Source organism: Entelurus aequoreus, linkage group LG17 (assembly GCF_033978785.1).
Source record: "Entelurus aequoreus isolate RoL-2023_Sb linkage group LG17, RoL_Eaeq_v1.1, whole genome shotgun sequence".
In the NCBI taxonomy this organism is placed as follows: domain Eukaryota; kingdom Metazoa; phylum Chordata; class Actinopteri; order Syngnathiformes; family Syngnathidae; genus Entelurus; species Entelurus aequoreus.
This window is the reverse complement of record NC_084747.1, coordinates 32,725,236-32,742,602: the sequence shown is the minus strand read 5'-3', so window position 1 is coordinate 32,742,602 and position 17,367 is coordinate 32,725,236. Positions and strand designations below refer to the sequence as shown.

Genomic DNA, 17,367 nt, shown 5'->3' with positions numbered 1-17,367 from the left:
ACATTGTTTAATGCACCCAGCGGGGCATCACAACAAAATTACGCATAATAATGTGTTAATATCCACGACTGTATATAACGGTTTCGGTTGATATCGGTATCGGCAATTAAGAGTTGGACAATATCGGAATATCGGATATCGGTAAAAAAAAAAAAAAAAAAAGCCATTATCGGACATCTCTCGTATGAAATCTCACTAAATTGTGCGAGTGTATCTCAAGAAAATGATCAATGTGTACATTTGTACCTTTATGTTGTACTATTACCACCCTAAACCTAATGGTAGATCATAAAGTATTTTTTATCAATACACAGTAATATAGTACGCTTTTATGTATGTTTCCGTTGTCTTCCTTAAGGGACGTTGGCCCCGCCCACCTTATCCCAACATCTGGGACCCGGAAGTGGCCGAGACTTCCCTCGAGTGGAGTCCAGCCAGTTTGGCTGAGGAGTGACAACTATGGAGGCGTCGTCCCAAAAACAAGAAGAAGGCAAAAAAGAGCAACACTCGGCCTTTGTCAAGCTGACCTCCGCTCTTTTTTACGCCGCGAGTTCGCTTCTCATCACAGTGGTAAACAAAAGTGTTCTGACGAGCTTCAGGTAGGCGGCGCTGTGGCGGCTACAATAAAGGAAATGTGTCTGCTGTAAGGAATACAAATCAAAGTATTTCTCTTTAAAGTTGTCGTTTATTTCACAGGTTTCCGTCCTATATGTGCCTAGGGGTGGGCCAGGTGAGTCAGTCAGGTGCGCTTTGTTCTATCAAAGTATGACAACTCTATCTACTTTTTTTATCTTTGCAGATGCTCACCACCCTTGCTGTTCTCCAAGTGGCAAAAATGAGCAAAAAGGTGCACTTTCAAGATTTTGACAGTGGCATTTTCTGGAAAGTAAGTATTTCTGAATTGATTCAAATCTGCTTTTTGGTGATAAGAGTCGCACCAACTACTCATTCAATCCAATCCACTCTTATTTATTTATATAACAAAAATGTTGCCAAAGTGCTGCACAAAAATATTAAAAATAAGATGCAAATACAATCCGTAGCTCCAACAATGACTGAATAAAAACAAATGAATAAATATAAAAATAAATAAGATTAAAAACGATTTTAAAACCTCTAAAGGCCTTAGTGGCCACATGCGTGGACAGCACCTTTTAGCTCTGATTTCCAAAATTGTGTACACTACTGCAGTGGTCCCCAACCAGCGGGCCATGGCCCGGTACCGGTCCGTGGATCAATTGGTACCTGGCTGCACAAGAAAAGAAAAAAATATATATATATTTATAATTTTATTTTTTTTAATTAAATCAACATAAAAAATTAGTGCACCAACCCAAAAAAAAACTCCCTCCCCCATTTACACTCATTCACACAAAAGGGTTGTTTCTTTCTGTTATTAATATTTCTGGTTCCTACATTATATATCAATATAGATCAGTGGTTCTTAACCTTGTTGGAGGTACCGAACCCCACCAGTTTCATATGCGCATTCACCAAACCCTTCTTTAGTGATAAATAAATTTAAAAAATGTCTAATTCACGACAAAGTTACATGTTTTTTTTACTGGTGCACAAAATGAACTGTGCAAGAACAAAACCAACACAGTGCATGAACTCACAACAAATTACACACCTGCAAATCAGATGGAAAATTAGAGGGAACATTGTTTGGGGGTATCCATAGTACGCCGATAGGGAGAAGTTTTTATTTACAAGATGAGTCGGGTGTGTCTTGACCTCCGCGGCGGAGGCTCCACCGAACCCCTGGGTTCGATTGAACCCAGGTTAAGAACCACTGATATAGATCAATACAGTCTGCAGGGATATAGTCCGTAAGCACACATGATTGTATTTTTTTATGACAAAAAAACAAAAAACATACCCATCCCCCGCCGTGGGACAAATTTTCAAGCGTTGACCGGTCCGCAGTTACAAAAAGGTTGGAGACCACTGCACTACTGAATTGGGGTCTTATGGCCCTTAGGTGGACACTTATACTGCCATCTGGTTGTGTCAGAAGAGTATAACATACAATGGAATTTGGGGGAAAAAAGTATAACAATTAGCATGTCACTAAACATTAAGTACACGTTTGTTACTTATGGACTAAGTACATCATATAAAAAGATGATTCTTAGTTTTTTATTCAAATTAGGGTCCATCCATTTTCTACCGCTTGTCCCTTTCGGGGTCGCGGGGGGTGCTGGAGCCTATCTCCGCTGCATTCGGGCGGAAGGCGGGGTACACCCTGGACAAGTCGCCACCTCCTCGCAGGGCCAACACAGATAGACAGACAACATTCACACTCACATTCACACACTAGGGCCAATTTAGTGTTGCCAATCAACCTATACCCAGGTGCATGTCTTTGGAGGTGGGAGGAAGCCGGAGTACCCGGAGGGAACCCACGCAGTCACGGGGAGAACATGCAAACTCCACACAGAAAGACCCCGGGCCCGGGGATCGAACCCATGTTACAGCCATATTCCAAAATGGAATAAATTAATTTTTATCCTCAAAATTCTACACACAATAACCCATAATGACAATGTGAAAACGTTTTGTACCTCTCGTTCAAATTTTTTTTTAAATATATTTAAAGAAATGCATGAAACATTTGGCTATATTTCGTCATTGTAACATTTTGTCAAAACTAGTCTTAATATACCTGTTAATTTACTGTTAATATCTGGTTACTTTTTGTTGTAACAAGATTATATCTACTAATTTCTAAAAATGTAATACGCACTTATTCTTCTGTTTTACCTCTTATCATTTGGAAATGTATGCAGGCTGACACCTTCTTTAGTTGTATTGCTACCACCTGCAACAATGCATCTGAAAGACATATTTCATCATTCCTTCAAGTACCGCGGGAAGATTAGGGTCCAATAAGCCCAAATAGCAAAGAGAAATAAAAAAAGCATGTAAACAAACAGCTTGGGCCTTAGGGTAAAACCAATTAAACCAATAAATAGAAATATAAAAAATGTAAAAACACAGAGGACCACACAACTCATGTAGTGTTAAAAGCCAAATAAAAGTGGGTCTTAAGACGAGACTTAAAACACTCTAGTACAAGCGTCCGTCTCTATCTACCCTTTGTCCCTCTACTTTATGGGTGTCCAAAGTACGGCCCAGGGGCCAATTGCTGCTCGCAGCTTATCTTTTTATTGGCCTGTGACACCATTCTAGCAGTGGTGTGCTGTCAGGGCCAGCAAGGCCTTCTCTGCTGGCCAAACATAACCAAATATCATGATCATAATTAAAGATAAAAGTATTTTTTTATTTACTTTCCCTAAATATCTAAAAGTATTCATATTCTCTTCATGTCATATTATGCTCCTTCCAGCGCTGTTGTCTTTAGGTTTAGAGTTTTTATCCAATCAGAATTTAGCTGGCTTATGTTGCCATGCTGTACGAAATCTGCCCAAAGCCTTCAGAATCAACAATGCTGGCATCTATGCACCCCAAAGTGAACGGGGACATACAGTTGACAGACAGTTGCGATAGCCAATCAGATCACAAGTTGTTGTCAGTAAGGCCTTCCAGATGGCCTAAGGCAGATATATATTGTGATGTTATGAGCTAGGTAACATAAGATCTCCATTACCCAGCATGCCACAGTAGTGAAGAGCATGCACACTCGCAGCGTTTAGCCATGTCGGCAGCGGGATGTTTTTGATGAGCACATTGTGGAGTAAACTTTTAAGAACTCAGCCAACACGCCTCGTCTGCATCTTTTATGATTAGACAAGACAACACATATATTTGCGAGGCCATTTTCGAGAAGGATATTTAAAGAGAAACTACATCTTGTGAGACGATGTCTGCCAACCCCGGAAGCTCGAATGGGTTGTACAGATTGTGAGTTCAGATATTTTATTTCTTAATTTTTTCTCGTTTAATATGTTTTTTGCAATTTAAATTTTGACAGTACCACATAAGATATGTTTTAATTGCTGATGCGGGTTTATTGATTTTTAAATGCGCCAGAAAATAACCCGTTATGTACACTGTTGGTGGTGATTCAATGCCCAGTAGTGCGTAAATGTGTTTCTGTATAGTATTTCTCCAGCAATGGTCATGTGGTGACATAAATGATGGTATTTTGAGAGGTAACCATTGAAGTCGGCCCGCCACTGCATTCTACAGATTAAACAAACATGTCCCAAATTAGAACAATACAAACAAACTAATGAGTTCAATTTTCCTCAAAAATGTGACCTGACAACTAAAATGACCAGATGACAAATGACCAAATGGCTGGTCTCTCTGTGTATGGTTGTTGATGATATCCTTGTGTCCAGTCACGAGGAACAAACTGTACACATTTCTTGTAAATATGGAAAAAAAAAATGTAGTTTGCAAAAGTCATCAAAAAGAGGACCTTTTCCACCAAAAGTTCAGGAACTTGTGATTCTTGGAACCTCTCGTCGTCCTCTCAGTAAATGATGAGGTTCAGGTGATTCCTTGTGGTCCATTTCAGCTGTAAATAATAATATACAAATAATAAATGTCAGTGTTTATCTCACGCCGACAACGTGAACACATCGAATTTAGCGTTAGCTTGGGGTTTAGGCTAATAAATACACAAATGGAGTGTCACTGACTACTCTTACAACATGTAATAAAATAAATAATTAGTATTTGATGTTATTTACCTTTGTTCCACTCGTGTGCTGCCTCCTTTTTTCACATTGCTCCAACAAAGTCAGAGTAGTAAGCAGCTGAGGTTGTTGCTTTGATTCAGGCTTTGTTAAAAGAGGCTGTCCACTTCTCATTGTTTGTTTTATTTCATTAATTTAAGGTCGAACAAAAAACAATCAACATAACATTTAAAATAAATAATGAACAAAACGGCGCAGAAAGAAGTAAAACTTATAATAATATCTGCCCCCTATTTATACAGTTACACCATTTGTTGTTCAACTCAGAAGACCAGCTATATCTATATTCATAACATACATATTTCGTAATATAACACAAAATAACTAAGCATGGAAACAATTATTTACTCCAAGTCAAAGCTTCTCACCCTCATGATTTTTACATTATTTTGAATACAGTAGGACATTTAGATGGTTATATTTATTTCTCTGTCAAGATTGTTCCATAAAATAACACCTCAGATTGATATACTTTTTCCTTCATCCCTGTTTCTAAATCTCGATTTAGTAAAGAACTCAGTTCCTTTTAGATTATAATTGCTTTCTCTTAACAAATCTGTTTTGAATGTTGTTTGTAAGAATTTGTGTATGTGCTTTGTACATAATTTTCAGGATGATGTACTCTACCAATTCATGAAATGTCAATGTTTAACTGTTTGAATATTCGGTTTGTGGGTTCCCTGTATGCATTTTTAGTAAAAATTCTTACGGCTCTTTTCTGCAGAAGGAAGATTGGATTTAAATATGTTTTACAGGCACTACCACACACTTCTACACAGTATGTCAGATATGGAACAATCAGTGAATTATACTAAACATACAATGCTTTACTGAAAGTCCTTTACTTTTGTGTAAAATATACATAGTTTTAGATACTTTAACCTTTGTATCATTAATATGTGATTTCCATTACACATTTTCATCAATTGTAACACCCCAAAACCTGATCTCCTTTGTTCTTTGGGAATCTCAACTCCTTCGACATAATGAGGCATACAAACATTTCCTATTACTACAAAAAAATCATAAATTCATATTTGCTGGTATTCAAGGATAATCTATTTACATCAAACCTTCTTTTTAATTTTGATAAATTCGTTTTCAACCACCTTAATATTTTGTCCTGAATAAAATAGGGTTGTGTCGACTCGTCCACAAATAAAATACACTTAAACAGTTTGGAAACCATGGTAGTATTGACAAACATGAGAAACAGTATTATTCCAAGGACCTATCCTTGTGGTAGTCCACAACTGATATTATGTAAGGCACACTTCCAATTGTTAACTTCCACAAACTGTTTTCTGTCCTTCGGGTAACTTTTAACCCACTCATGAGCCACTCCTCCTATTCCATATTTATACAATTTGTCTAATAATATTTCATGATCAAGCGTATCAAACGCTTTTTGCAGGTCTACAAAAATATTTACTAAGAATAGTTTTTTATCTATTGCAGTTGAAATTTCTTCTGCCAAATTGCTGTTGCAGTTGAGTTATTGGGATGCAACCCATATTGACTATTGCTTAGAATATTATATTTATTAATAAATGTATTTAACCTAACAACAAACAATTTCTCAAAGATTTTTGATAACTGTGGAAGCAGTGATATTGGTCTGTAATTGGAGAACTCATGCTTGTTTTCACATTTTCCTTCTCGTATGTTCGCGTATCTAAATGAAGTTAGTAAAAATAATAAACAACATTTAACTGCATATAGTTTACAGACTACAGCTGAGTAAAAACACTGCAAGATAGTTCCACTGGTCAGTGTTCCTCAGCACAAAAATGCCCCACAAAAGTTGCTACAAGTCAAAAGCTCCTTCCGTTCTTCCTTCTCTTTGTTGTCAAGTTTGTTGTAATACAATTACACAAGAAATAAACAAGTCATCTTGCATACTGTAAATGACGATCGTGTGTTTCAAAATAAGTTTAAGTATAGCCCCAACAGTGTCCAACCAAACAGCAATCGAGAGTACAGCCAGCCCCCGAAAAGGTTCCGGGTTGCTTCGAAAAGTCTCACCTAGCTAGGAGGAACTGCGAAAGGTTCCTGAAGAACTAAAATTACCCAGGTAGATTTTGGTGGGAACACAGTGGGTAAATGGGAAAGTTCCTGAAAATGTTATTGCCGTGGAAAAGGGCCTACGGTTTTATTTGGCGAAATGTTAATATTGTTCATCAAGATTGATAATAAGTAGAGATGTCCGATAATATCGGACTGACAATATTATCGGCCGATAAATGCTTTAAAATGTAATATCGGAAATTATCGGTATCGGTTTCAAAAGGTAAAATTTATGACTTTTTAAAACGCCGCTGTACGGAGTGGTAAATGGACGTAGGGAGAAGTACAGAGCGCCAATAAACCTTAAAGGCACTGCATTTTCGCGCCGGCCCAATCATATAATATCTACGGATTTTCACACACAAGTGAATGCAACGCATACTTGGTCAACAGCCATACAGGTCACACTGAGGGTGAAGGTATAAACAACTTTAACACTGTTACAAATATGCGCCACACTGTGAACCCACACCAAACAAGAATGACAAACACATTTCGGGAAAACATCTGCACCGTAACACTACATAAACACAACAGAACAAATACCCAGAACCCCTTGCAGCACTAACTCTTCCGGGACGCTACAATATACACCCGCCGCTATCCACTCAACCCCCCCCCAACACCACCTCAAACCCGCCCACCTCAACCTCCTCATGCTCTCTCAGGGAGGGCATGTCCCAAATTCCAAGCTGCTGTTTTGAGGCATGTTAAAAAAAAATTATGCACTTTGTGACTTCAATAATAAATATGGTAGTGCCATGTTGGCATTTTTTTCCATAACTTGAGTTGATTTATTTTGGAAAACCTTGTACATTGTTTAATGCATCCAGCGGGGCATTACAACAAAATTAGGCATAATAATGTGTTAATTCCCCGACTGTATACACTACCGTTCAAAAGTTTGGGGTCACATTGAAATGTCCTTATTTTTGAAGGAAAAGCACTGTACTTTTCAATGAAGATAACTTTAAACTAGTCTTAACTTTAAAGAAATACACTCTATACATTGCTAATGTGGTAAATGACTATTCTAGCTTCAAATGTCTGGTTTTTGGTGCAATATCTACATAGGTGTATAGAGGCCCATTTCCAGAAACTATCACTCCAGTGTTCTAATGGTACAATGTGTTTGCTCATTGGCTCAGAAGGCTAATTGATGATTAGAAAACCCTTGTGCAATCATGTTCACACATCTGAAAACAGTTTAGCTCGTTACAGAAGCTACAAAACTGACCTTCCTTTGAGCAGATTGAGTTTCTGGAGCATCACATTTGTGGGGTCAATTAAACGCTCAAAATAGCCAGAAAAAGAGAACTTTCATCTGAAACTCGACAGTCTATTCTTGTTCTTAGAAATTAAGGCTATTCCACAAAATTGTTTGGGTGACCCCAAACTTTTGAACGGTAGTGTATATCAGTATTGGTTGATATCGGAATCGGTAATTAAGAGTTGGACAATATCGGAATATCGGATATCGGCAAAAAAAACATTATCGGACATCTCTAATAATATGAATTTAAATATCGCAAGGGGTTAGATAAGATATTAACACAAACTAACTTATGTTGTGAATTGGTACTACATTTTTAATTTCCGATTAATAAAGTATTTCTGTTTCTGATTCTGATACAATAAATAAAACTTGACTTTATATATTTTCTCACAAAAGAACAAATAGCCTATGAGTATAATGTGATCTTTTGGTAGAACATCACATCTAAAATACAGCCGGCAAACAGAGCAAAGTACAGTAGATAATCAAAATGTATTTATTTTTTTCCTTGCGTTCATTACATTACCAGTTTTTCCACAGCCACTTGTTGCCAGGCACAATAGAAATTTTTAAAATAAAAATTCTCACTATATTACTTTTTACAAGTAACTGCCATTCACAGGAGACTATGAACAGGGAAACCTGTGAAGTACAGGATCATCCACGTCAACTTGAATTGATACTGTTTACTATCATATACTGTAAACTGTACTGACATAAAACCAATCTTCTTTGTCACAAAGTCAAGTTAAATACACGATTCATGCTGACTATGCTATTTCCTTGGTAACATGGAGAAGCGGACACCACTAAATAAATAAAGTACAGGGAGAGCTGGCACGAACAAGAGTATCTACTCTTTGCTATGAAATATTTGTTCTTTGTCATTCATGCCATCTTGTTGCTAGGCATAATTCATAGAGTTGCACAATCATGTTTTTGTGTAACCAGAATAACAAGAAAGGTTAGCACATTATTTCAGCAATTGAATACTATCTTATAATTATTATGTATTTATTTATAATAATATTACCGGTATGTATTTATAATTATATTTATTTTTGGCAGGTTTTCCCTCTTCCTTTGCTGTACATGGGGAATCACATCACAGGACTGGCCAGCACCAAAAAGCTCAGGTTTAGACATGAATGTGATATGATTCCATATGTTATTATTTGTTATTTTTAATCATTCTGTTTTCAACGGCTTCACAGCTTACCCATGTTTACAGTCTTGCGGAAATTCACCATACTGATCACAATGACCATGGAAGTGTACTTATTAAGGTTGGTTTATCTTCTCTACTGTATTTTCTAGATACTATACCTCAATACGTTGATATACGCAAAAAATACAACAAACCAAATACGTCGTCATGGTCTTACAGCCATGCCACAAGTGCAAAGATTTTACAGTACAGCTCACATAATTTTAATTAACTTCCAGCTTATACCGTATAAAAATGCTTCGAATATACCTTGTGGGTTGTTAAACTTAATCTTGACTTGTCATAATCGTCTTACACTCTCTGCAGTCAAAGAGAGTACATGTCTAGTGTTTGTAATGTTTTTTAGATTGTTACCATACATATTTTTCAGAAAAACATTTCCCAGAAGACTTGTGTACAGCGTTGTGACCATCGTCTTTGGTGCCGTCATTGCTGCTAGGTACGGTTTCAACTTTTTGAAATGGCAAAACGTTTCCGGAACGACTAATTTTTTTTTCCTAATAGTTCGGATCTAGCCTTCGATGTGGAAGCTTACGCCTTCATCTTGCTTAATGATGTCTTCACTGCAGCCAGCAATGTTTACACCAAGATGAGAATTGGCACAGAGGTGACCAAATAGCCATTAATCGTTGACTAGCTGATTGTATAACTGTGTGCACTTGTGTCATGTTTAATGATTGTGGTAGCTTTAGTTTGTGTACCCAGGATCACTCTTCTTTTTTTCTTTTTTAAGGGCCTTGGGAAATATGGCGTCTTGTTTTACAATGCACTCATTATTGTGGTGCCCACACTCTTGGCAAGTGCATTCACTGGAGACTTACATCAGGTAGCCATCTTGGTGTAAGATGTTTCCCATATCTACAAAAACTCTGTCACACACACACACACACACACTAACTTCTTCATGTGTTTTGACATGCAGGCGGTCACATTTGAAGACTGGGTTGACGCCACCTTTGTTTTCTGCTTCCTGCTATCCTGCATCATGGGGTATGTAATAAGTAATGTATAACATCCCACAAAAGTAAGTACACTCTTTCCATTTTGGCAACCCGTATATCTTCTCAAAGTACAGTAACCACAGAAATGGAACTTGGATATACTTTAAAGTAGTCAGTTTACTTGACCACTCCCATCACCATCAGCTTCCTCAGCAAGGTACTTTGAGGTGTGTTTGGGCTCGTTAAATTGCCATGCGTCCCAGTCACTAGTAATAGAATGTCACAGTTTCCTCTTAACAAACCGCAGCTCCCCAGTGCTGGCAACACTCATGCAGCCCCAGACCACGGCACTACTACAATACGGGGCAGCAGACAACGCACAATTATCTTGCTACTCACTTGTATTGGCAGCTATTGAGACAATGATGTCTGTGTTTTTGACTCATTTTTAGTGTATAGTAAATCCATATTGTAATACCAGCTGTACACTGACTACTCTTAAATACATCCACATTCAACTTCTATCTCTTCCTTGTGGTCTGCATAACATGTAATGGTGGGGCTTTGGTCCAAATTGTGCATACATTGTGCATTACAGACAATCTTCAAGACACTCATTTTTCAAAATGAGTCATTTTGTGGGATGTCTTTTTTACTTGCAAGAGACCCACTCTACTCCTCGCCCCTCTTCAGTTATCTTAGTTATCTGAGATAATGTATATCATTAATACAAACACAAAGTAACTAAAACACTGAATATCACTGAGATGAAATGCAATACGTAGGAACTACTTTTTCTTCCGCCAAGGTATATACGTAATGCATATGCAAGAAAATTACTGGCAATTATTAAAATGAGTCACTCAGTATTATAAAACAGCAAGTGTCTGTTTCTTTTTATTGCAGGCAGATTTAGAGACACTTCTTACAGAGTTGAATATAAATAAGATCACACCATAGTTTGTTTTGCCATGTGTTTTTATACCGTTGAGATGATTCCCCAAGAGCAGCAACACTTGAAATACACTAGTTTTTATATTTTACCAGACACATTAGGTATATTTACACAAAGTATCGGTATAAGGTCGTTATATCGTCGATACCAGCCTGAATTTTACTCTGGATTGGATCGGTAAAAAAATCAGTGTTATTGCACATCACTATTTGCATGAAAGAAATTGCTCTTCATTGCCTCAACTACAGAAATCAATGACTTACTGGGCGCACCACATATGGGAGAACATGACTGGAGAGTCATGACATAGAACACACCTTAAACACATAACATTAAAGGCACACTATCAAAGCAGGAACATAAACACACAATGGTGAAAACATACAAGAGGCAACTTGGCAAATACACTCACAAACAGAAAAGCACAGAACTACAACAACTACCTCATTAGTATGTGCAGCAAGGGATGATGAGAACAAGGAAGTGCTCCCCTGCCACACAACAATGGCAACGGTCAGGAGGATGCTAACGTATCATTACACATTCAGGCCTTGAATTTTAACTTTTTAAGGTCAACGCAAGTGTTGCTTGAAAGGAGTCAAGTCAAGTCAACTTTATTTATACAGCACGTTTACGACAACTTTTAAATTGAACCAAAGTGCTTTACAGGTTAAAAAAGCATATGGCAAAAAACAAAAACAAAACAAAAGACACGCTATGTCATATTTTAAGGCACCAAAGCAAGTTAGAAGGGCACCAAGGCTAACTTTATTATATATACATATATATACAGGTATGTATATATATATATATATATATATTTATATATATATATATATATATATATATATATATATATATATATATATATATGAATATACATATATTTATATTAATATACATATATTTATATATGTGGATATATATATACACACATATGTGTATATATACATATAAATACAGTATATGTGTATACATATGTATGTATGTATGTATATATATATATGTATATATACTGTATATATATATATATATATATATATATATATATATATATATATATATATATATATATATATATATATATGTGTGTATATATATATATATATACACACATGTATATGTATATAAATACGTATGTATATGTATATAAATACGTATGTGTATGTACATGTATATGTATATATATACGTATATGTATATACGTATACATGTGTGTATATATAACTACATATAGGTATATATACATATATATACATATACACACACACAAGTATGATATACAAATAATCAAATGTCAATAAATTTAAATAGAATGTATCATATAGTGTATGATCTAACTTGTAGTAAACTTTAGTAAAGTTGTGTATAAACAAATATATAAAACGCCATGCAATTTTCATTCCATTATTGTTTACATCAGCGACTGTTCAACGTTTACAAAAAAGTAAACAAATCGTTTACAGCCACGAATCAAAATAAACATGGCGACTTGTCTAGGGTGTACCCCGCCTTCCGCACGAAGCAGCTGAGATAGGCTCCAGCACCCCCTGCGACCCCGGACGGGACAAGCAGTAGAAAATGGATGGCACCGATTGCCATAAGACGTAACTGCACTTTTTGTCCTTATTGATAAAAATAGTGTTCCTGTATGATATCTAGGACTGCCAATTATGGCTAAAGTAATATTTAGTGGGGGCCCATAGGGAGATTTTAGGGTGTGTTCGTTCACTTTTGTCTAAAAGTGCCAAATTTGGCACAGGTGTAGCTCAGGGCATACTTAAATGATTTGGTAAGGGCGCCCGCGCCGGTGACCTTTGGGGTCGCCACAGCGGCTGATCCAATATGGCCACCACCTGAACATGCTTTTTGCCTCTACATTTGAACCAGATTAGCTACAAATCCAAACTTGGTGTCTATTTCATGTTTTTTGACAATTACAAATATGATGGAAAAATCATCTTTATGATTGGGTGTGTCTGGACACCCAATTAGCATATTTCCAAGATGCGGCTATGCAAAAATTAGTTGTACCTTAACTTTTGATACTTTTGGCAAACTATTTTAGGTTTTTTGAGCATCAGAAACATACTGTAACGATCAGACTTATGATCATTTATTTATTAGAGCACTTTAATTTCCATATTAACAACATAGCCATTATCTACCAAAATGTATTGCACATATATTTCAACACAGATAGAATGTAAAGCTACAGATATATTTAATTGTAACATTAGTAAAAGTAGAGAAAGTCAGTGTTACCCGCCCTTCCCCCCTGTAATATAGGTTTCTGTTTCAACAGAAACAGAAACGTATCTTACAGAGAAGGCTCCGACACTGTTATCCACACAGTGTGATAGTAGTTTGGTCCCTCGACAGGCTACTGTTGTGTCTCCTGACTTCTCCTGATGTGAAAATCATACAGAAGAGCTTATCTATGTACAGTCATTCTACTGCCTAATCTAACACTGAAAATCATCAACTTTATTTTCATGTAATGCATTTTTCAGTGTAGCTATTATCAAACAATATGGCTTCCACATCATCTGATAGTAATAGTAGCAGCAGCAGCATCAATTGGGACTTATGTTGTCTCTGCCAATTACAGTCTGATGACCCCTTACTAACACCCAAAAGCGAAGGACTTTTGTCGCTAGAAAAGGATCTCAAATATTTCATTGAAATTGCGAATGCTATACCTTCATGTATAAATGTCACGTTGATCAATTGAATGATGGTTCATCAACACTTGTATTAAATAACCACAAACGCTACAGAAGCTACTGTAGTAGTTCTCGTGTTAAAAGCGCTCGAAAGCATGAGGATCTCGCTGTCCCCTCCTTATTAAGTCCTAAAAAGCTTCGATCAAGTCATCCCCAAACCAGCGGTATTCATTGTGTGATATGTGAAGGGGAGGATACGAAAAAGGCATTAACAAATAATGTTGATTCCAAAATGAAAAGCTGGGCAGAATCTAGTAAATATTTTAAACTTCTTGGGAGATTAGTTACTCAAGCGTCTGATGTGCATGCAGCAGATGTGTACTATCATACCAAATGTTATCTGAACTTGAGATATGCAGCACAAGTTGCACAACATAAAACATCTTCCAGCATATCAGAAGAAGAAGCGTCTACCAGTGAATCCAGGGAAACCTTTGACCCTCTGACTATAGCGCAAATTGTTGCCCTAGTTGAGGATTCAGATCCCTCCTTCACAATTTCAAATTTAAGGCAACTCTGTAGAACCCTTATGAATGAACGTGGGCATGTCTGTTGTTATAATGAACCTCACACAACAAGATTCAAGACACATCTCCTCTCTTTTCTGCCTGACTGGAGTGAACACCAGAAAGGGAGGGAGACGTGCATTGCAAGCAAGCAAAAAGTGGCACACAGTGTAGCTAGAGGCCATGATTCCAACCAGATTGATCAAGATGAGGCACTTTTGTTGACAAGGGCTGCGTTGGTTTTACACAAGTATTGTTTACAACCAGGACACACATTTGATGGCAGCTTACCTTCCAACTGTCTTACGGTATCTGTTCCTGAACCTTTAAGAGTATTCAATGACATTGTCCTTCAAGGACCAGGACTCCTCAAAGCCATGCACCAACAATGAGGGTGCAGCTTTTGTCAAGTAATTGGGGAACAAAAACAACAAACCTCCCCCCACCCCCACCCCCAGAAAATATAAAAAAGGGAGAGAAGAAGACAGCCTCCATGTGGCCTCCCCGCAAGTAGCCAAAGAGTAGTTGCCCTTTAAGCGAAACCAATGTCTTCAAAATGTCACAACCACAGCCAACATTAGAAAGGAATCATGCATGTTGCACCAGGTTTTACTCATAACAATGCCCACGTGCCTTCAGAATAGCAAAACGCCACTTGGAAATATGCAAATTATGGGTCTAGACACACCCAAAAATAAAAATGAGCATTCCAACACATTTGTAATTGTCAAAACACATGAAATAGACACCTAGTTTATATTTGTAGCTCATCTATTTCAAATGTTAGAGACAAAAGCTATTACAAGTGGCGGCCATATTTGATTGGCCGCTGTGGCGACCCCAAAGGTCACCGGCGCGGGCGCCCTAGCTAAATCATTTAAGTATGCCCTGAGCTACACCTGTGCCAAATTTGGCGCTTTTAGACAAAAGTGAACGAAAATATCCCTAAGGGCGTCCACTAATTTAAGATTATTGTTATCAATATTGAAATCATGATTACTGATTGTTACGTAAAGCAGTGTTGGGGTGTGAAAGTAATACCATCATATAATTTGTAATGTCTAATAAAAAGGCTATTGATAAACGTTATCCATATATCCAAAGACAAATATTAGTTTTTCTTAATTCATTAATACTATCGACTTGTCAGCTTTTTGTCATTACATGATGCCTTTATCTCTATTTTTACATTTTGATAGAGGGAGGTATTTTTGTATTGTTTATTTATTTTTTAAGTTGTATCGGGACAGATCCATTAAGAAGGAGAGGGAGAGTTATTTCTTCACTTTTAGTCTTATTTTGTGTATTACGGTTACGGGGAACCAGTGTCTTTTACAGTAGACATTTGATTTTGGTCTTTTTTGTCAGATTTACAAAAGCACTCTGTTTCTAAGGACCTTCTGCAAAATATGTGCGTCATGCACACATTTTTTTAACTGAAGTCCTGGGCCACCAGGTAAATAGCCCAATTGGTGAAAAAGAGAGGACCTAAAATGGAACCTTGAGAAACGCCACTAATGTAACTAAAGAAGTTAAACAAATGAGTACTGACAAATTACAGCAACACCTTCGTTACATAAATCAAATTGTAAAAAAAATGTGTAAGTACCAAAAAGGAGAGGACTTAAAGGGGTGCCTTGAGGAACGCCTCAGTTATGTACATCACAACCTTGGACCTGTGTTCTATGTTTGCTAGCCAGGTTGGAATGTCAATGCAGGATCTGCCAATGTGTTTAGAATGAACCAAGTTCCTCTGTACAAGAGGAGCACTCCAGTGATTTTAGGGAATTTGCTGCAAAAAATTTTGTCTCCCAAGTTTTTATCTGAACCTGAGGGCCAGTATGGTGTCATTCCCGTGCCGGATTTGGCCCTATGGCCGCTAGTTGAATAGACCTGCTATACGTTTTCAAAATAAGATTGGTCGAGTGATCTCAGGGATTATCCGTTGGTCGCGTTTACACATATGTTGAACTATCTAGTTCTCCAGATGTCATTCTACACAACAAAACAGATGAAAGCTTGGAAAAGCATGGAGTTCTACAACTTCCTTGTGTGTGGCTGGGTCAAGGAAATTGGTATCAAGACTCTCTCTGTCAAATAATGCATACTTTTTGCTTGGGTATTCATAATTTACCCACATCTACAGCCATGTTTGTTGCCTTTTTGTTGTTGTACGAGCCGTTACGAGTACGCATGGTTTGCCCATCTTAATTGAAATATAACTATAGATCTTAACGTTGTGTATGTGCTGAACACTTCATTAATGATTGCTGTCTTTGGTATAAAAAAAACTTTTAGTTTTTGCTCACATTTACTTTTTTTATTTAGACTCACCGAGTTGGTGCTTTACGAAACACTTATGTGTTTTAAGAACTCCGAATCAAGATAAAGTACAAATAATGCGTGACAATTTTCTTGTCTTCTTTTGTAAAATCTTGACATCTTTCGCCCTTCTTAATTATGTTTAAGGAAAACTGTTTTGCGATTCCAACAGTCTAAAACAACACAAGCATTGAGCATTTTTCTTTGAGAAAGGACAAATGCCGCCCAGAACGCTATGACAACAGACGCCCGCTGGGCCACCACTTCAAGCCTCACATATTTAATGGGCCAGATGTGACGTCAGGTGAATACAACCTATAACAAAGCATTGTTGACATATTTTTGTTTGGACTACAAACAATATATGGAAAATAAAATGGTGGGCTCAGGTAAGCGTCAGCCGCAAAACATTTTTACCATATATGGATATATCCGCTGATGTTAGCATACGTTACAAATAAGGTCAAAGCAGTTCATTTGGAACAGGGAAAAATTCTTCTCAACACCTTGTTGGTACTCAAATAATAGATACACTAATACACAAAAACAGGTGCCAACATGGAATAAAAGTAAGTTTTGCTTAATATGACCTCTTTAAAGAAATTATTTGTTTTTCATTTACATTTGCATAATTAGTGGATGCCCTATGGGATACATTATGGTTGTCTCCTTTTTC

The 17,367-nt window shown here is 37.1% G+C and overlaps 1 protein-coding gene across 1 annotated transcript in view; it reads left to right on the top strand.

Moving 5' to 3' along the window:
- The first annotated feature begins 373 nt into the window (after positions 1–373).
- Positions 374–17,367, top strand: part of slc35d2 (solute carrier family 35 member D2) — a 20,912-nt gene continuing 3,918 nt past the window's right edge. The window contains exons 1-9 of the mRNA XM_062025485.1: positions 374–599; positions 697–730; positions 800–886; positions 9,082–9,149; positions 9,228–9,299; positions 9,612–9,680; positions 9,746–9,848; positions 9,975–10,067; positions 10,164–10,231. Coding sequence (XP_061881469.1) covers positions 460–599; positions 697–730; positions 800–886; positions 9,082–9,149; positions 9,228–9,299; positions 9,612–9,680; positions 9,746–9,848; positions 9,975–10,067; positions 10,164–10,231 — 734 coding nt within the window. The 5' untranslated portion in view covers positions 374–459. The remainder of the gene's footprint in view (positions 600–696; positions 731–799; positions 887–9,081; positions 9,150–9,227; positions 9,300–9,611; positions 9,681–9,745; positions 9,849–9,974; positions 10,068–10,163; positions 10,232–17,367) is intronic.